The sequence below is a fragment of the Onychomys torridus genome, chromosome X (genome assembly GCF_903995425.1).
Source record: "Onychomys torridus chromosome X, mOncTor1.1, whole genome shotgun sequence".
NCBI lineage: Eukaryota > Metazoa > Chordata > Mammalia > Rodentia > Cricetidae > Onychomys > Onychomys torridus.
Window position 1 is genome coordinate 112,529,363 of NC_050466.1, and position 21,839 is coordinate 112,551,201.

The 21,839-nt window shown below is 35.9% G+C and overlaps 1 protein-coding gene across 4 annotated transcripts in view; it reads left to right on the top strand.

Annotated features, from left to right (window-relative positions):
• The window catches only part of Diaph2 (diaphanous related formin 2), a 747,093-nt gene that overhangs the window by 362,321 nt on the left and 362,933 nt on the right, over nt 1-21,839 (top strand). For all 4 annotated transcript variants that reach the window (XM_036175402.1, XM_036175403.1, XM_036175404.1 and 1 more), the window contains one exon: nt 15,887-16,016. In XM_036175402.1, the coding sequence (XP_036031295.1) occupies nt 15,887-16,016 (130 nt within the window). The remainder of the gene's footprint in view (nt 1-15,886; nt 16,017-21,839) is intronic.

Here is a 21,839-nt window from a genome sequence, read left to right on the forward strand (position 1 = left end):
GAGTTCCAAGACGACTGTTAGGGTGTTTAGTCATGTGATCACTAGACTAGGTCAGATCAGGCTTTCTCTCCACCATTGCCAGCAGACTACAGAGGATATATAATTGTGGATTTCTGGGGACCTCTCAAGCACTCTGCCTATTTCTGGTCTCATGTGATCTGCATTTATCATGATCTGTTATTCCTTGTTCTCCCTTTCTGTTCTTGATCCAGCTGGGATCTCCTGCTCCCCTAAGCTTTCTTTCCCTCAAATCTTGCCCTTCATTACTTCCACTGTCATCCAGGTTGTTCATGTAGATCTCATCCATTTCTCTGTCCTTGGGTGATCCTTGGGTTTTTCCTAGGGTCCCATTTTCTAGGTAGCCTCCCTTGAGTTGTGTAGCAGTCTAGTCATCTTTGTTTTACATCTAGTATCCTCCTATGAGTGAGTATATACCGTGTTTGTCCTTCTGAGTCTGGGTTACCTCACCCAGGATGATTTTTTCTAGATCCATCCATTTGCCTGCAAAACTCATGATGTCATTGTTTTTCTCTGCTGAGTAGTACTCCATTGTGTATATGTACCATATTTTCTTTATCCATTCTTCAGTTGAAGAGCATCTAGGTTGTTTCCAGGTTCTGGCTATTACAAACAAAGCTGATACGAACATAGCTGAGCAAATGCCCTTGTGGTATGATTGAGCATTCCTTGGGTATATGCCCAAGAGTGCTATAGCTGGGTCTTGGGAGAGATGGATTCCCAATTTTCTAGGGAAGCGCCATATTGATTTCCAAAGTGGCTGTACAAGCTTGCATTCCCACCAGCAGTGGAGGAGAGTTCCCCTTGCTCCATATCCTCTCCAGCAAAAGCTGTCTTCTTAGCCACTCTGACAGGTGTAAGGTGGTATCTCAGAGTCGTTTTGATTTGCATTTCCCGGATAATTAGGGATGTTGAGCAATTCCTTAAATGTCTTTCAGCCATTTGGACTTCCTCTGTGGAGAATTTTCTGTTTAGTTCTATAGCCCATTTCTTAATTGGACTGTTGGGCATTTTGATATCTAATTTCTTGAGTTCTTTATATATTCTGGGTATCAGCCCTCTGTCAGATGTGGGGTTGGTGAAGACCTTTTCCCATTCTGTAGGCTGTCACTTTGTCTTGTTGACCATGTTCTTTGCTCTACAAAAGCTTCTCAGTTTCAACAGGTCCCATTGATTGATTGATTCTCTCAGTGTCTGTGCTACTGCTGTTATATTTAGAACGTGATCTCCAGTGCCAATGCGTTCAAGAGTACTTCCTACTTTCTCTACTATCAGGTTCAGAGTAGCTGGATTTAAGTTTTGTGCATGGTGACAGATATGGATCTATTTGCAGCCTTCTACACATTGACATCCAGTTATGCCAGCACAATTTGTTGAAGATGCTTTCTTTTTTCCATTGTACATTTTTGGCTTCTTTGTCAAAATTTATATGTTCATAGGTGTGCGGGTTAATGTCAGGGTCTTCAATTCGATTCCATTGGTCCACATGTCGGTTTTTATGCCAGTACCAAGCTGTTTTTATTACAGCAGCTCTATAGTAGAGCTTGAGGTTGGGGATTGTGATGCCTCCAGAGGTTGTTTTATTGCACAGGATTCTTTTGGCTATCCTGGGTTTTTTGTATTTCCATATGAAGTTGAGTATTATTCTTTCCAGATCTGTGAAGAATTGTGTTGGTAATTTGATGGGAATTGCGTTGAATCTGTAGATTGCTTTTGGTAAGATCGCCATTTTTACTATGTTAATCCTGCCTATCCATGAGCATGGGAGATCTTTCCATTTTCTGACATCTTCTTCAATTTCTTTTTTCAGGGACTTAAAGTTCTTGTCATATAGGTCCTTCACATGCTTAGTTAGAGTAATCCCAAGGTATTTTATATCATTTGTGGCTATTGTAAAGGGTGATGTATCTCTGATTTCCTTCTCAGCCTGTTTGTCTACTGTATATAGAAGAGCTACTGATTTTTTTTTGAGTTGATCTTGTATCTTGTTTGTTTTGTTTTACAGCAGTAGCAGTCAAATTTGTTAGTGGTTAAGAGAATTGATCCTCAGCTGTAATTTATTTAAGGAATTTTTATCAGACATAATTGGCATACAATAAAATTTATACAATTAGAATAAAGTTCTGCGAAATTGACATTTCTCTAGTACTGCAGATTCGCCACCACAGTCCCTACTATAGATTCCTCACAACCCTGTTCTTTACTTATTTGTATCTTTGTTAATTTGTTGTTGTTGTTGTTTGAAAGTTCCATATGTTTATCCAGTGAATTTTCTTTTCACTCCAAACTCCCCTCTTCTCATCTTCTTTTCTCTTCCTGCTGGAACCCTTCTTTTCAACAAGTGCTCCTCCTTTGATATTTGATTAAGCCATGAATGTCTGGTACATGCTTCATCATCAATGAATCTTGTCCTTATATGAGGTACTTTGAATAATCAGATTTACACAGAAACTAGAGATATAGCTACCTGGAAGGTTAAAAAGAGGACAGACTGTTAGTGTCTAATGTTTTAGCTTAGGATGACAAGAAGTTCTGATTATGAATAGTGGGAGTGATTGTACAGGCATGTGAATGTCTTTAGTGTCACTAAACGACAAGTGTTTTAAATAGTAAATTTTATATTCATTTCTTACAATGAAAAAGAGGGTTTGTAGCTGCATTGCCTGTAATAAGATATCACTGATAAGATATTAGTGATAATCGTGTCCAGAGCTGCAAAAACAGAAAGGAATAAGAAAAAATATTCAACAGGAAAAAAATGATTACTATTAATTCATATGATAAAATTATATAGAGAATTGAAGATGAGCGAATGAATGATTGATAAAAGGAAGCTACCAACATAAATATATTTAAGCAACTCCTAAACACCTATTTCTCATTGGTGTTGATTTTGCTTTTCAAAAAATTTATTGTTGACTACCAGAGTTACTCTTACACTAATAGCAGACCTCTGAGTGTCATCTACCTGCCTTTTTGTCCATGTTTCACTTTCTCTCAAACTTCACATAGTCAAGTTTCAGTAAAATTGCTTATTACAATAAAAAAGAGTGGTTTTAATATTTGTATAAACCAAGCCTTATTGAAGAAGCTGTTAAAAACCTAAGAGATACTTATGCTTATAGACTATGTTTATATCAATTTAAAAATAATTTGATTTTCTTAAAACTATTCTCAGAAGAATTTGTTTGGTGGGCCTACTGTAGACAGGTTGATTAACTGAAAGCACTTACAAGTAGCAGACCTGCTTTTGTTTGTAAAGTACAGACATGTTTCATTAATTCATTGTGGCCTTTCCTAAATGAGCATAAGTGGCTGATGATTTTCCACTGGTCCTGGCTACTTCAAAATAATGCGTGTGTAGCGCATTCTCTTTGAATAAGTGATACTACAAGGAAAACCCTAAGAGATAGAGCAGTGAGGGTAGGAAAGCAAAATTTGTCTTCTCTGAGAAACTAATAGCACAAATACACTGCTGGGCCTGAAGGTGGCAATTGAGATGAATACTTGTTACATTTAATGTTGTCATGGTTTCAAGTTTCAGTTCTGCTTTCCCAGATTGCTACCATAAATTGACAAGTATAGAGTTCTTAAATTGCATGGCTTTTTATAAATTGATATCATCTCTCCTCTTTTTGTTGGAAGTACAATTATAATAGAAAATCAAGCCTACATACAGAATTAGGACATCTTTTCCAGTATAAATTACATTTGGCTGAATTAGTGTCATTGGTGGTCATGTAACACCTTTAAAAAAATGAATTTTGGTGACAGATTCAGAAACAAAACCAGGAATTCATGTGTTAGACCTGTCTGGTCATAGCTGCAGAGATAATGTCTTTATGGTAATTGCAATCTTTAAAAGTACATTATCTTCCTCAATGTTATTGCAATGTCTGCTGGTATTGAAGAAAGCAATAATTTGTAAACAAACTTGGCAGAGAGCATGGAACTTTTTTTTTTTTTTAAATAAAGGAAGCTAACATTAGAAGTCACGTGCTGTATCAAGACTGGCATGCAGTAGTAGTTGTTTTGAAGTATGCACTGGAGCATTCATGATTGCTTAAATATTAACTGTCCCATGAATATATAAATATAATAGGAAAAAATAAGTCATAATTAGGGAACATTTTACTACAAGAAATGAAGTACAATTATCTGATCACAGTGATAGATTAAATGGTTTCATTTCAAGGATTCAACCAGATTCTGTCTTTGCAATGAAATATCTCATTTGATTTTAAGATTAATCAATCCAGTATACATGTGTGTTAGGTCCTTTTCGTGTGTTAGGGTTGTTACCTTCACATACAGGGAGTAAGCAACTGTTTTTTTAATGCAGGATTCCTTAAGTTCTCTGAGTTTCTTGTAGCCAATTTTATAAATATAAGGAGAAAGGGAGGGTCCTGAAAGGGTGACCTTCTAATGTAGTTTATTGACATGGACTCTTGTCTCAAATTTAAGTCAGTCTCTCTCTCTCTCTCTCTCTCTCTCTCTCTCTCTCTCTCTCTGTCTCTCTCTGTCTCTCTCTCCCTCCCTCCCTCCCTCCCTCGCTCCCTCCCTCTTTGGTTTTTCAAGACAGGGTTTCTCTGCTTAGCTTTGCACCTTTCCTGGATCTCACTCTGTAGACCAGGCTGGCCTTGAACTCACAGAGATCCACCTGGCTCTGCCTCCCTAGTGCTGGGATTAAAGGCATGTGCCACCACTGCCCGGCTCAAATTTAAGTCTTAACATCACTTCCATGTTAGACCTCCTTAAGTACATCCAGAACTGTTTCACTAGGGAGTATGTGTACGACTTTATCATTGCATTCCTTTTATTCAATTTTTGTCTATAATCACTATACATTCTTTTTTTTCAAATTAAGGAAGTTTTTTTCTATCTTTTCTTAATTATTATTATATTGGTGTTTTACTTTTACATATCAGCCATGGGTTCCCCTGTCCTCCCCCTCCCGCCCCCCCCCCACCTTCCCCACAGTCCCTCCCCTCCATTCCCATCTCCTCCAGGGCCAAGACTCCCCTGGGGATTCAGCTCAACCTGGTGGATTCAGTACAGGCAGGTCCAGTACCCTCCTTCCAGGCTGAGCAAAGTGTCCCTACATATGCTCCAGGTTCCAAACAGCCAGGTCATGCACTAAGGACAGGTCTGGGTCCCACTGCCTGGGTGCCTCCCAAACATTTCAAGCTATTCAATTGTCTCACTTATCCTGAGCGCCTGATCCAGTTGGGGGCTCCCCAGCCTTTGGTTCATAATTCATGTGCCTCCACTCATTTGGGTATTTGTCCCTGTGCCTCTCCAATCTTGGTCTCAACAATTCACACTATTACAGTCCCTCCTCTTTCTCACCAATTGGACTCCTGGAGCTCCACCTGGGGCCTGGCCTAGGATCTCTGCATCCACTTCCATCAGTTATTGGACGAGAGTTCCAGCACGACCATTAGGGTGTTTGGCCATCTGATCACCAGACTAGGTCAGATCAGACTTTCTCTTGACCACTGCCAGTAGTCTAAAGAGGATGTATCATTGTGGATTTCTGGGGACCTCTCTAGCACTTTGCTTCTTCCTGTTCTCATGTGGTCATCATTTATCATGATCTGTTATTCCTTGTTCTCCCTTTCTGTTCTTGATCCAGCTGGGATCTCCTGCTCCCCTAAGCTCTCTTTCCCTCAAACCTTGCCCTTCATTACCCCTACTCACGTCCAGGTTGTTCATGTAGATCTCATCCATTTCTCTGTCATTGGGCGATTCTTGTGTCTTTCTTAGGGTCCTGTTTTCTAGTTAGCCTCCCTGGAGTTGTGAGTAAAATTAAGCAAGTTTCATTTTCTGTCAGACAGTGTTATCTCCCTAAAGCAGGGTTTGAAACCAGAGTAAACACAGGAAACAGTGGGGTTTACGTATCTTAAAAAATTGTGCAAGACTGGGTGGAGCTGTGTTCCAAGGGTTGGGTTTTTATTTTTGTTGTTATTGTTATTACTTAGGAATTTGAATGAGCATTTCAAAATTGTTTAGCAAAACATCGTATCAGCATGGAGTTCCGGATATGATCAGAGTATGGATCCCAGAAGTGAGGGTCAGATTCCTGGGAACTGGAGTTGCATCTGGTTGTAAGCAGCCATGTGGATTCAGGGAACCAAATTCAGGTCCTCTGCAAAAGCAGCAAGCACTCTTATCCATTGGGCCATCTCTCCAGTCCCTTCTTTTTTTTTTGTTTTGTTTTGTTTTGTTTTAAGGAGTTCCTGATAACTTACCCTGAACACTTCAAAGTATAAATTAATACTTTATATACAAAAAGGATTAGTTTATTGTTTCTTCAATTTTTATTCTACTATGGATCTTTTTTCTTTCCCCAACACTTCACCCTTTCGTGACAATTACTCTTTTGAGTTTAACATAAATTAGGCAGAAAAATGTTTCCTTTTTCATAATACCTGTTGTGTCTGAACCATTGTGAATTAATTACGTTTTATCTACATAGACACTTGAGGAAAGGCAGACAGATTTAGATGTATGTGATATAGCTACACACAGAGATAGACTTGCTTTTGTCCATAAGTTCTGACATTTTTTTAATTCTCAAGAATTGAGAGGGGGAAATTAGTCCTCTCAAAATTATTAGTATACATTCTACAGCCATTTGTATCAGTCAGTTCTTACTACTTTCCAGAAGTGAACCATTCTCATGAAGTTAGCTTAGTATTTTCTCTGTAACACTCTAAAGTTGATGTGTAAGATTGCTTTGGGGCAGATGTGTAAAATCCACCGTTTTGTTCCTGTATAACACATTCTCACAATTTACTTTGCATCTGAAATAGAGATGATGACTCTCGTAACACAGTATTAGCATATGCTGCCTCATAGATGGTACTCCATTTTATTTTCATAGACATAGTGTGGTCACATCCTATAAGTACATTATGTTTGGCCTAAGGGTTAAGGCATTGAGCTCCTTAGAACAAATCTAATAACCCTGACATGTAAACCTGAAAGATATTAGTAGCACAGGTATTTTTATGGCTCACACAAAAGCCCAATTATCTACAACTCAAATTTTAAGTTTCTGACTCAAGTTTTCTGAGAAAATGTCTGAGTGACAGTTTAGATTAACCAATGAGAATTTACTTACCAGCTTAAGTTAGTTAAGAGTGGGTAAATAGGGGCTGGAGAGATGGCTCAGAGGTTAAGAGCACTGACTGGTTTTCCAAAGGTCCAGAGGTCCTGAGTTCAATTCCCTGCAACCACATGGTGGCTCACAACCATCTGTAATGAGATCTGGTGCCCTCTTCTGGCCTGCAGTCAAACATGCTGTATACAAAATAAATAAATAAATGTTTAAAAAAAAAGTGGGGGTGGGGGTAAATATTCTACTAGGCTATCTAGTCCACCACTGCACTGAAACACAGTACAGCAGACTCACTATAGTGTAATGTGAGTATAATTTTGGTATAGTTTTGAGGAAAAAAAAACAAGGGACAGTTTATAAGACTTATGAGCAATATATCTGAAGCCTCCACAGCACAGCACACAATTTGTTTGGTTGTTGTGCTCTTGGACCAGTAAGTGGAAAATTATGATACAGATCAGTATCATTTTATATGAACTAATTAAGAACAGAGCAGTTCTGTTCTTTAGTAGCCACATATTTCTAAAGAGTTCTCTAGCTTTAAATTGACATCAAGCTTTGAAAACATATCAAACATAGAACTTGTTATTTCAAAAATGTTGTAAGATTTTGCAGGTAAACTGTAGGTAACTACCTGAGTATCTCTTGACCTGAAAATTTTGTCATTGTGGCTCTCAGACCTTGGAATACATCAGAATTACCCAGGAGTTTTCTCAACACCTTAATCCCCCACATTTTTCCCTTAATATAGCAAGAAACACCCTCTCAGTTTCTGATTTACTTGATTTGAATTTCTGACACCTTCCCAAATGAGGCCCAATGCTCTTGGTCAAAGAGTCTTTGTTTAATAATCTAGTCAATACCCATGAATTATTTTACCATCTTTTAAAAGTACTGAGAGTTGAACCCAGGGCTCTGCAAAGACTCCCACTGAGCTGTATCTGTAGCCTAGCAACAATGACATTTTTTTTAACTTTGAAAATATAGCTTTTATTAAAGTAGTCATATCAAAATAAATTTATAAAACATGGTATAAGATAGGTGGTTAATAGATGTAGTCATACCTTTCTCACAAAAATTCAAATTGGTAATTTCTGCTTTAGAAGGAGCATGGCTCTGTTCAACAAAAACTGCAAACGTAATAAGCAATCTAAGATATTATTCCCAAAGAAACACTATAAAATATCTCTTATCACTTACATAAAGCTTTTATACGTATTTGTAGAAAATAGTTATAAGCAAAGAGAAATAGCTATGAAATGTAATTAGAAAATAAAAGACTAGTTAAAAAGTGTTATCATTAAAAGGTAAATGTAAAAAGTTCATAGTAAAACTCAGTATGCAAAAACAACAAAAAACATTACTTGTTTAAATTTATAAGTTTATATAAATCTGTATTTCAAAATAATGGATCACATTATTCAATTTTCTTTTATTGTTTCTTCTTTGCATCTTTCACATCATGCATGCTGATCGCACCCATCTCCTTTTCCCTTGCATGTGCCCTCTGCTTCTGCAATCCCCACACCTAAGTAAAACAAATTCAAATTAAAAGAAAATAAAAAAGAAAGGAAAGGAAGAAAGGGAAAATCTTGTCATGGCAGCTGCAGTATGATATATTGAGTCATACAGTAAACCCCTTTAGCAATACAGCTTTACATACAGGCATTCATAGCAAAGAATCATTGGTTTGGTTTGAGGCCCCTGATCTCTGCTATATTATTGACACTTGTCCCTCACTAGGACTTCCTGAACATCCCTTTGCTTCCCTGTGTGCCCTGTGTTGTGGAGACCCTATAGCCTTTAGTTCACAGGACCACACACCCCCTACCTGTGCTCCAGCAGATCAAAGATGGGCTGGGTTTTGGGGCACACCAATGCTTAATCCTGATTCTGGGCCTGGGTAGTTGCAGGCACCCATGAATTCTTGATTTTCTATTTTTATTTCTTCCAATTCCTATTCTCCTCTGGCCTAATTATGCTGAACTTATTCAGTATGATAATTATAATAACTTTTGCCACTAGCCTCACCATTTTCCAGCTGCTGGCTCTACTGCCCCCTCTATTATCCAGTTATTATCCACAGTCAATATTTTGAATAAATTATCCTTACACATTACCTCCTCTTTCTGGCTATCCATTTCATTTAATTTTATGTCCTTGGCACTATTCAGAAACAATACTTGAAGGTCACCAAAGATTTCTCTAATCATCAAATTAGCCTTAATTATCGTTGGCTTGTCTGGAGCATTTTTTCATTGAACATTCCAGGGGGAAATCTGATCATAGTCCTCATTTATAAGGAGGTCACAATCTGGTGGGTGATACTGAGTATGTAAACAAAATTATGTATTGTGAAATAAATGTTACAACCAGAGCATGTATAAATCACTATGGAAATGCAAAAGTAGTAGTTATTAATTATACTCAATGAAGTTGGAAAAGACTCATTATTATTAATGACTAGTCTTCCTGTGCAATGCTTTCTCTTTCCAAACACCTTCTTCATATCCTATTGTCCATTATTAAATCTAGTAAATATTAAATCTCAATTTGTATTAGTACACAGGCTATGTTCTTTCACCAACCTTTAGTAACTGTGTTAACTCTACGTATATGCTCTATGTTACGTGTAAAATGGGCATAGAGATAACTAATTCTCTTAGTTGTTTTCAGGATTTAAACATATATGCATACAAGGCACTTACCAAAGTGCCTGTTCCATAGGCACATAGCACATGTTGATTCTCTCTCCTGCACGCAAACAGAGCATTTCTTCCTGGTAAAGGGAAAGTATATGCATGGGTTCAAAGAAACCAACTGAATGTGTGGGAATCTTTACCTTTTCATTCAAACAACAAATATATATATATTGAATAACATTGTTTTCAGTGCTGAATATAAAATGTCTTTTAAAAATCAGGTTAAGAAAACAATAATAACTTTGTATCACTAGATGCATACATAGCTGAAGTTGGAGAGAGCAAAATGGCAAGACAAGAAATCATGCTAGCAGAGACCCGTGTCAGAGAGGGACTTAAGTGACTCTAATAACTATGTTAAGATGGGAAATTAAGGGAGGCTCACATTACTTCCAGGTTGATGATGGGCATGGTCCTGTTAATACTTTATCATAGCAAATTCCACAAACATGTCTGGGACCATAGCTACTTATCTAACACCTAGTTTATAATTAAATAAGGTGTTTACCCAAGATTGTCAAACTAGGAAGTGCTAGGCTAAAGGATCGAGTATTATTGTGTATCCAATATTTATGAATAAAATTGGATTGTCTATTTAATAATTATGAACAATACAGCAGAGAGAATGAGTTGTTCATAGCCACTTTCTCAGAGAGTATTTCTACATTGCTTCCCTCTCTTTTCTAAAACTAGCTCACATTAAGTTAGCATTTTCTGACATGTTACATCATTTTTTTTAATTAGCACAACATAAAACTTATAGGGTCTGATTTTTCCCCCATTTTCTCTTCCTGTTACTCATTGACAAAACACATATCGTTTTCACAGTGACTCAAATGTCTTTTTCCTCCTGTGTCTGACAAGTTCTTATATCAGTCCTTGACATTTGCCACAAAGTTACTTTGTATATTTTCTCTTTTCTATTTAATTTCATATTATCTACTAAATTCATACCTTGAGGCTTCAAAGTTACCACACATCATTATTTATCTCTTATGCTAATATTTAGGACAGTGTCTATCTCACAGTGGAGAATATTATAACTTCGCTTCAGCTTTCCCCTCACCTAATTCTCAGCACATAGGGTGTCCTGGAGAAGTCTACCCTCTGTGCCTGTGTGCACGTGTTAGTGTGTTCTTGCATTTGGGAATGTGTCTCTATATAAAAATAAGAATAGAGTTAAATTTGACTGCATTCCTATTTAGTGTGCACAAAGAAGAGTTATTGTGAAGAAAGAAAAACTTATTCAGAAGCATTTATTGACCAAATAGTATATTATGGCATGCTCCTAGATTCTAGGGTTAAAAGGTACTATTAAAATGGTCTCTCCATTCTTTCAAAATCCGCATTGCATGCAAAAACTACTGTGTTCAATTGTCCATAGCATAGAAAATATGACTTAGAACATTCTTATGAGAGAGAAGTACTCAGAGAAACTGTGGTAGTTCAGTGGTCTTAAAATGTGTGTAAGTATTTATCTAACAAATAGAAGGAGAAAGAAGGATAAGTTTCTAGCAAGGGATAACATAAAAGTACACGCTGTGCTAATCTGTGGCCACATGATGTATGTTTAAGCAATTCTCCTCTAAGCAATAAGTAATAGTTGTGAAGAATGAAGACAAGAGCCATCTTGTAAATGGCCTTGTATGCAAAAGAAAAAGATTGGAGGTTAGATATAAGTTTTTCTAGTAGATGATGTAGACCCTTTGAATTAGACATTTTCAGTCAGTCCCATCAGCCATGAATTAAATAACTGAAAAATGGCATTTCTATAGAGTAATTAAATTAACCACAGTTGCTTAGTTTATTTTAAAAAGGGAAATATCACTTTGACAAGTTGCTCTACAGAGGACAGTGACCAGATTTTTCATTTCCCACTGAGGACAAAACAAGGGAAAAAATTGGGTTTGTTTCAGCAGTGAAAATGACCCACAGACCAGGTCCTTCACAGATGGATTGATATGGATCGTTAAGATGTTGTCTCCAGCTCCCTGGCTCTGTGCAGGATTCTGTGTCCTTAAATAGCCATGTTTCAGAACAGTGATGTGACTAACAATTATCAGGCTTGAAATGAATTAGAATTAGAATCAGTAAATCTTTTAAGGGACCCTGGGGAGATGGTTCAGTGTTAAGTGCTTGCTGTTCTTCCAGAGCACCTGAGTTCAGTTCCTAGCACCCATATAAGGCAGTTCTCAGATGTCCAGGGAATCCGATGCCCCATTCTGGCCTTGAATGATATCTTATATATGTGGCATACACACAAATACACACATACACCTAAAAATTTTTTTTAAAAAATTAAGTGCTCATTAATTACTCATATTTTCCTCTCTAACTAAAGCTTTAGTATTGTATTTTAAAATACAAAAATTATTATCTTTTGTCATATGTTATTCATATATTTTTAAAGAGATGAGCAGAGGGGCTGAAGAAAGAACTCATCAGTTAAGGACAAATGGCTGCTCTTCCAAAAGGACCCAGGTTCAATTTCCAGCACCCACATGGCAGCTCCCAACATCTATAACTCCAGTTCCAGGGAATCTGAAACTCTCACACAAAATATATAAAAGCAAAACACCAGTGCACAGTAAATAAACAAATTAATCTTAGAGAGATGAACAGAATTGGCCATAAAAGTAGGTGTTGTTCCACCACAGGTATTTTGTATTCATGCACCATTTCTGACTGAGATTGTTGAAATAGAATTCATTTAATTTCAGTTATTAATCTTTGTGCATAACAATTACTGGCCAGGTGACTGCAATTAAAACTACTATGTATGTGGTTTATTAGCTGGCTGCTCTTGGTTATTGCAGTGATTCACTCATTTTCATTGATATTCACTAAGTCAAATTACTGAAATAATACAAATTTTTTAGCTTTTGCAAATATTTCTATTTTATGAATTTACTATTTTGTTTATAGTGTTTGGAAATATACACAAAATAGGCAAGTGTGGAATAGCTTCTCCATACCCTTTGGCAGCTTATAAAAAGAAGTCAGATGTCTGTCCTGTGTCCTTCCTCAGTGAAGCTTGAAGAAGGAATAAAGCTAAAATACAGACAATGGTGCCAAAAGGCACTTTGCTTCTGGCTACACCAGACTTTGAAATGTGTATATTATTCTCTGAAACTTAGGAAGGCTGGAGCTTGGCTATCTCCTTGTTTAGAAACTTGATATTGCAAGTAACCAGATATCAAATAGAAATCAATTTTATCTCTTAATAAACTAATCCAACTACTTTGGAAGTGATTTTGTACATATTCAGATTAGATTACCTTTGTTTTACCCTCAAGAGATGAAAACATCCAGCTTGTCTACTTACAACAGCAAATTATTGGATAAATGTCATTAACTAGTAGGATTGATGAAAGTGTTTTTAGTTGCCTTCTGTGCTGAAAACGAATAATACTACATGGACTGAGACAGAAAGACTATAGCTAGTGTATGAATGATACAGAGTAAGAAATACTGCAGATACAACATAAATTAAGGGAAAATATTTTGCATTATATTTTCATATTATTTGGTTATGAAGAATTGATTTAAAGGTTATGTATAGATAGAAACATTAAAAAGACCATCTATTGGTCATCATTTCCTGCCAGTTTGAGACATTAAAAAGAACTCTGTGTGATGGTTTCTCAAAAATAAATATTGCTATATAGATTAAACACCTTGTCCCCCATATCAACTAGAGATATTTCTCAGATTGTCAAGGCAGATGCTTCACCCTGATTGTCCATGCTTTGAAGGGAGTGTTATGGTTCTAAAAAGGCACATGCATACTTTGTCTAGGCGGCCTATTGATTTAATTAGAAATAATAACATATTTGCTTAAATAAGATGTTATCCTGTATTTGTTTTTGTAGATTCAACCATTGATCATGGTATATTGCATAACAGGATTATCTTGTTAGTGGTACTGAGAGTGAATAAATATGAAAATACTTTTTGGTACTTGAAAATGGTTCAATGATTAAAGTGCTTGGTGTTCACACAAAAAATCTGAATTTGGATCCTTGAGAAGCACATAAAACAAAACAAGCAAAAATAAAAATGGCATAGTGGAGCATGTCTAATTCCTATTGATTGGCTTACTGGCCAGATAGTCTAGCTGGAATAGCTAGCTTCATGTTCAGTGAAAGACCCTGTTTCAAAAAGCAAGGTGGAGTCAGGTGTTGGTGGCCCACGCCTTTAATCCCAGCACTTGGGAGGCAGAGGCAGGCAGATCTCTGTGAGTTTGAGGCCAGCCTGGTCTACAGAGCGAGATCCATGAAAGGCGCAAAGCTACACAGAGAAACCCTGTCTCGAAAAACCAAAAAAAAAAAAAAAAAAGCAAGATGGAGAATAATAGAAGACATTAGGTGTCGACTTATGTCTGCAACACAGGCACACACAGGCAAGTGCACTTTCACACATGTGCATACACATTCAGACGACATATACAACTACACACTCATATATACACAAATGTGTAAATTCAGCTATTTAAGAAGGCATACTGAAGCTGAAGTTTTTACTGTAAAAACAATATTAAGCCCTAGACAAATTAAAGGAAATGCATAAAATTGGCATGCCAACAATACCATTTTTCTGTTTGGTTTGTAATATTTATTTACATTTTTAGCAATTATAAAAGTCTTGTGCAATTTGGTGTCTTGAATAGTGTATGAGTTTATTGTTTTTGTTTTTCTTCTCTTTTTGTTTGTCTTTGTCCTTGAGGATCCTGTTGCTTTTTGTTCTTACAGCTTGTCCTTGGATTGTGAGAATCAACCTTGTAGTACTGAAAGGTGTTTGGTGAATGAGCATGAGTACAGCATTTTAAATATTTTCGATATATGAAATATTGTATTTGTAGAATTTCTCAAAGAAATAATGATGAACCCTGGAACATTATGTTGTCTCTGGTCATTTGTTTATTGAGTCTTGAGGCTGATGTTCTTTATATTTGTTCACGTCATGAGGATGTAAATAGTCAATAAAAGGATTAGCACTAAACAGATTTGACATAGGCTGATTTAATAAAAGCTATGATTCTTTTTTGTTTTACCACTAAAACAATAAGGATTAATTTATTTTATAATTACCTAAGCATCCTCTACAGCCTTTCCTAAACCTGTTTGTGAAGAATACGTGTTTATTCTAAACAGAATAATCCTTAAAGCTAAAAACCCCAAATCAGTATGAACACCAGTGGATAAACCCATCATCTAAGGATTATAGAATTAAAACTCCCAATAAACTGAGAAAATGTGATGTGTTGTCATGTATTTATGCATTGTTTCTAAGTAAATACTTGTTTTCATTTGCAGCTGTGTCTAGTATAAGAGATCTAAAAAAGAAAACATTAGAGCCTCCTAAAATTTTCTGATCTATCCTTTAAATATTTTTATCATTCTATTAATGACATATTTTTACTAGTATATCTTAAAAAAGCACACAATATTAAGCAAATAAATAATAAATAATTTCATGTTTCCATGACTGTGTAATCTGATTTTGGTTTATAATTCTGTATGAAACAACTCCGTAATTTTTTTATCACCCATACAAGTAAAGGAATGTAAAGCATGCTTACTGTTTTATGTTAATTTGCATCGATGATAGCTAGAAATAAATTTAATCTCACAAATGAGTGCATCTTTCCAGAATATATTTTTATAATAATGCAAAGACCCGAGTGTTAGCATCAATACACATTAACTGAAGCTATTACAATAAATACTTAAATGAGTGTTCATGTCTCATAAAAAGAATAGTTCATTTTGCCATAATGATTCAGACATTTTTGAAAATATAGATTAAGGCTTAATTTGCCACTTGTATTAATGCTTTTTTTCTCCTTTATAAAATATCAAGTTCATTTTATGATCCTGAGCTATGTCACTAGATGCCATTAAGAAGCAACTGCCAACTTAAAAAAAAAAAAAAACAGTTCAAGTTAGCTTTATCATGATCAATATTCACTCATCTTTTGTTCAACTTGTTTAAGAAAAATATCTATTTAAATTACAAAAAAGATGCTATTTTTCCCTTTCAGATTAGAGATACAAAGTCAGCAGATCAAAAAACAACCCTTTTGCATTTTCTTGCTGAAATCTGTGAGGAAAAGCATCGAGATATCCTGAAATTTCCTGATGAGCTGGAACATGTGGAAAGTGCAAGCAAAGGTAATCGATTAGCAGCTGCCTTGAGACTATTCTTAGCCTATGTGTTTTAGTTTAAATGAGAAGATTAAAAAGGAAGCTGTAAGCACTATTAATCATAAAAGTTCTTTGTTGATGTAAGAAAAGTGGATAGATAGTTTTGCTTGCCTTATATTTGACCCCACTGTACATTTAAATAACCTGTCTTCGTCTTTATTTTTTAACAGTGCTAAAAGCTTTCGGATCTCTAATCAAATAGTACATTCTATTATTTAGGTTGATAAGAACTTAATTGTATGCTGTAAAGGAATCATACTTTGTTGATTTCAAAATGATTCTAAGGAATTGTTCCTTGAGAATGTTTTAAAGATAATGTTCTGTAGTTTAGATAAAGAAGGAAAGACTTCGAAATGGGTGATATACAAGGCTGAAATTTTACCAGCATGGCAAAGGGCTTGCTTTCCAGAGATAACTCAACAAGTGTCAGGTAAACTAGCATAATCTTCTAGGGCAGATGAAAGGAATAGTTGATGCTGAGGCTGGAGGAGTAAGGTAGCCACCTCAGAAATATCCAAGACATACTGGGGTCTCACAGTACTGAATCCTGAATTCGGTGATGAAGGCAGAAGTGAAGCAGAATGCTTGTGAGATTTTAAGGCAAGGTTTTGTCAACACAGTCTACACTTAACAAGTGATTAAAAAGTAAAAGGAGATGGATCAAGGAAATATTTTTCTGGAGGTGATATTATATGGGTGCATTTTTTAAAATTATATTTGTGTTTTAAATTTACATATCAGCCATGGGTTCCCCTGTCCCCCCCCTTCCCAGCCCTGTCCCTGCCTTCCCCCCCAGCCCCTCCCCCCCATTCCCATCTCCTCCAGGGCAAAGACTCCCCTGGGGATTCATTTAAACCTGGTGGATTCAGTACAGGCAGGTCCAGTCCCCTCCTCCCAGGCTGAGCAGTGTCCCTGCATAAGCCCCAGGTTCCAAACAGCCAGGTCATGCACTAAGGACAGGACCCAGTCCCACAACCTGGATGCCTCCCAAACAGTTCAAGCTATTCAGTTGTCTCACTTATCCTAGTCTGGTGATCAGATGGAGTCCAATTGGCAAGGAAGAGGAGGGATTGTAAGAGTGTGAATTGTTGAGACCAAGATTGGAAAAAGCACAGGGACAAATAGCCAAACTAATGGAAACACATGAATTATGAACCAGAAGCAGTGGAGCCCCCAACTGGATCAGGACCTCTGGATATGGGTGCAAATTTAATTTTTTCTTTTAGATAATAGAAATATGTACTGTAGTGATTATATTCTGTATCTTTGAGACTTAAGGGAAGGCACAAATTCATATGCTTCCCAGACTTCTTACAAACTAAATAATCCTGTTAGTGTCCTTTGAAGGAAGTTCTCTGCTGCTATGGAGTTGTCAGTCAGGTACTTGCTTTATTTATTTATTTTTTTCTGTTGTGTCCTATGCTGTGGTCCAAGGACCAATCTTAATTATAGAAGATAAATCATGGTTCCATAGTATTATATGTTTTCTTTCTTCATTAATTTTTTTTCATATTATATTAGAAAGTTCTGTTTAAAGGGAGAACAAGGAATAACAGACCATGATAAATGAAGGCCACATGAGAACAGGAATAGGCAGAGTCCTGGAGAGGTCCCCTGAAATCCACAATGATACATCCTCTGTAGACTGCTGGCAATGGTGGAGAGAAAGCCTGATCTGACCTAGTCTAGTGATCAGATGACTAAACACCCTAACAGTCGTCTTGGAATTCTCATCCAATAACTGATGGAAGTGGATGCAGAGATCCTCAACCAGGCCCCAGGTGGAGCTCCAGGTGCCCAACTGTCGAGAAAGAGGAGGGACTGTAAGAGTGTGAATTGTTGAGCCCAAGATTGGAAAAAGCACAGGGAAAAATAGCCAAATGAATGGAAGCACATGAATTATGAACCAAAGGCTGTGGAGCCCCCAGCTGTATCAGGCCCTCTGGATTAGTGAGACAATTGAACAGCTTGATTTGTTTGTGAGGCACCCAGGCAGTGGGACCAGGACCTGTCCTTAGTGCATGAGCTGGCTGTTTGGAACCTGGGGCTTACACAGGGACACTTTGCTCAGCCTGGAAGGAGGGGACTGGACCTGCCTGTACTGAATCCTCCAGGTTTAAATGAATCCCCAGGGGAGTCTTGGCCCTGGAGGAGATGGGAATGGGGGGGAGGGGATGGGGAAAAGGTAGAGGTGGGGGGCGGGAGGGGGGGGACAGGGGAACCCATGGCTGATGTGTAAAATTAAAACACAAGTATAATAATAATAATAATAATAATAATAATAATAATAATAATAAAAAGAAAAAAGTTCTGTTTATAAGTATGTTATATGTTTTTTTGCATCACTTGCATTTTAATATATACCTTTAGAACTAGAGGTATTATTGAACTGACAAATAACAAATATCTTAAGATATTACATTATTATTGAAATATATAGAAAAACCACAAATCAAACCAGTTAAAAAATCAAGTGATATTTTGCTGTTATTATTTTAAATGACCTCTATCATAATATATTTAATTTTATTTGTTTAATAAGAAGAATCAGTTTTAAAAGGAAATATATCAGTTTTAGTTTAAAATAAATTGTCCTGTCAATTTTATGGTGATAATATTCAATTCCTATATTTAAGATACCTTTTGTGACCATATCTAAATATGTATGTTGAGTTTAATAAAGCAGAATGATTGAGTTTAATTCTACATATTTATTTATTAATGTAGTACAGAGAGAGAGAAAGAAAGATATACTACTTAGTCTGTTTTATTTCACTCCAATAGAATACCATGTACCTGTATAATTAGTAATGAAATAGATTTATGTCTCACAGTTGATAGGTTGGAAGTTCATGATCAAAGACTTCATATAAAACATTTTCCCCATAAGTCAGTATGTTCTGATGATGTCAAAGAAATATTAGAACATGTACTCTTGTGGACAGAAAAATGAAGTCACCTAATAACCTATTTCTATTATAGAACATGTGACTGTGTTTTATATGTTTATATGTTTTAAGTTGTCGCTAAAACATTAATACCAAATATATTTAGCCATTCTTACAAATGATAAAGGCAGACACCAGAACAAGACCTTTTAAGGTCTTGTAAATCTCTAATTCTAATTGTAGTATTTACTAGTTTCAGGTTGTGATTTTTATGTCCTCATCTAGAAAATGACAATGAATGTCAATAACAGTAAAAGCCTTGCCCCTTACTATATAAGCTCCCATTATACTACTGTCATTAGATAATAATAATAATAATAGTATTAACAATTTATCCACCAGAGATTGCAATGTTTTGATCATTAGATTATAAGGGAATAATCATAAATATGTCTTCTAGTTCTTCAAGGTTCAGCATACATTCTGTTAAGCTTTGTTTCTTTCATATGTCTGGCTTTTTGATGAATCCTTTCATATCTTTCTTTAACAGTTTCCTATTTCAACAGGCAAATGTATCCATTGTGTTCTCATTACTTGCTTTGTATATTGATCTAGCCAGTATATTCGTGAGACTGATGCCAATCCCCTGTTCCTGTCTCACTGTTTGGGCTGAAGCAATCCCCACTGTCCACTTGTTTTTGAATAGCTCTTTTTCTTTCCCTGTGAAATTCAAAGAGTTCTCTACTTCTAAACTTCTTAAGCACACTCTGCCTGCTCGCGGCCCACTTTCATTTCCTCCTCATTCTCATTTCAGTGTACCCAGACACATATTCTCTTGAGCCACTTTTATTCCTTTCTAATAATCCTGCCTATGTGTACAATTTCCTCCTGCATCCCTGCCTGAAAAGTTCACCTGCCTTGTCCTCTATGACAACGGACTATCATTTGTCAAAACACTGTACACAATCCATTTCCTTTCTTTCTATTGTCTTGTTACCAAAGCCTCAGGAGAAAGTACTTTTAAACTTAGTCTCTACAGGAAGAAAAGTAATGGGGAAAGGTCACGCCACTTATGTGTTATTTATAATTAGATGCTTTTCCTTAATATTTGAGTCTAATTTTTCTTTGCTTCCTTAACATAAATTTCAGGGTCATTTGAGTCAAATTCTGTCACCTTCAGTACTGTGTTTAGTGTAGTAGTCACACTCTCCCACTGGAAATAAAAAATAGATCAACACTATATAATTAATTTATTTTTGAAAGTGGATCATCTCCTTGTGAAATGATCCCCTTCTATTCAAAAACAGAATAGCCTTTTTAAAATGGGAGGTATAGGAATAATGAAAATGTGTATTAATGAATGTACTACATTTCACAGATAATAAGCAATTGTATGACCATCAATATTTATCTTTTGTGATTATTAGAATTCAGGTACTAACTTTATGACAAAATGATATTTTCTGTCCAGTATGGCAAACAATGGGTATATTCTCATTAAGTACTAAAAGCATAGGACTCAAAATTATTGATGATGGAGAGAAATGCCATCACCTTAAGCTGCAAGAAAAATAAAAACATTATGTTGAATGTAGGGAAACCTTTATTTGTATAATTATCTTTATTTTTCACAAACCTAAGCTTTAAAATTATGCATTTCTTGGAGAAAGCAAGCCTTTGGTATCAATTTAGCATATTTTCCTAGAGCTCTGTAACTCAAAGATATTGAAGAAAACACATCATTTTTACATTAAAATAGATATATATTACAGAGTAGAATGCAAAAGCCACATGAATTTTTAAAATAAAACAGATGACTTCAAAGAAATTTCACACTTGCAGCAGATCCCTAGGGGTGTGTGTTCAATCTTCACTTCCATTAGGGATACTTTTGTGGAGAAGTTTATGAAGCATTGCCTGAAGATTTTGAAACTGGTTTTGTTTTTATTTGAATTTGTTTAGTTATTTAGTTAGCTATTATTGCTGGTACAGGAGAGGCAAGCAAGTAGAGTAAAAAAAAGTACAGTATTTTCTTCTAAACATAAATTCTTGTAAATCTGAAGTTCAGAGAAAATAGTATATGATGGAACTTTATTATAAGTGAAATTAATAAAGTAGTACTGTAATTATTTTTTCTTGGTAAATTCTAAGTTTTCAGATCCTTTCATTAGTGATTGACATACCAGTATGTTTCAAGAAAGAAAATATTGTGGTTATACAGATTTTGATATCTTCAAACACTAAAAAGTACCTTCTGTAAACCACAGTTACCTTTTTCCTACTTTTTAGTTTTAATGTTTATACATGTGTGGTGCAGTGTCTTCTTTTGTGTGAACTCAACATAAACCAGAAATTTGGTAGGAGAGAACTTCAATTGAGAAAATACCTCCATCAGATTGTCTATGGCAAGCTTGTAGTGGATTTTCTGCAAAGTGTCCTGGATTGATGAGTGATGTGAGACATCCCAGCTCACTGTGGGTGGTACCACTTCTGGTCTTTGGTATAATAAGAAAGCAGACTGAGCAAGCAAGAAAGAACCACTCCCACATCCAGGATCCTGCCTTGAGTTTCTACCCTAATGTCCATTTGTGATGGACCAGAAGTTGATTTTGATTATTTTATTTTATCATAGCAATAGAAATCCTAACTAAGACATGTGAATATGTGTTTATATATAGTAGATATATAATATATGAAGTATTAATAATTTACTAAACATATTTGGTGAATTCTTTATCCACTCTCTTCTCCATAGCTATCACTTTAATTTTTAGCTTTGAGGATTTTTATAGTTTGATTTAAAACCTTTACTGTTTTATAGGTTGGCTCCAGGGATTAAACCAAAAGAGTTAGTAAAGTTTAATTAAAACTATTCTATTCAATACAGGAAAATTATATTAAT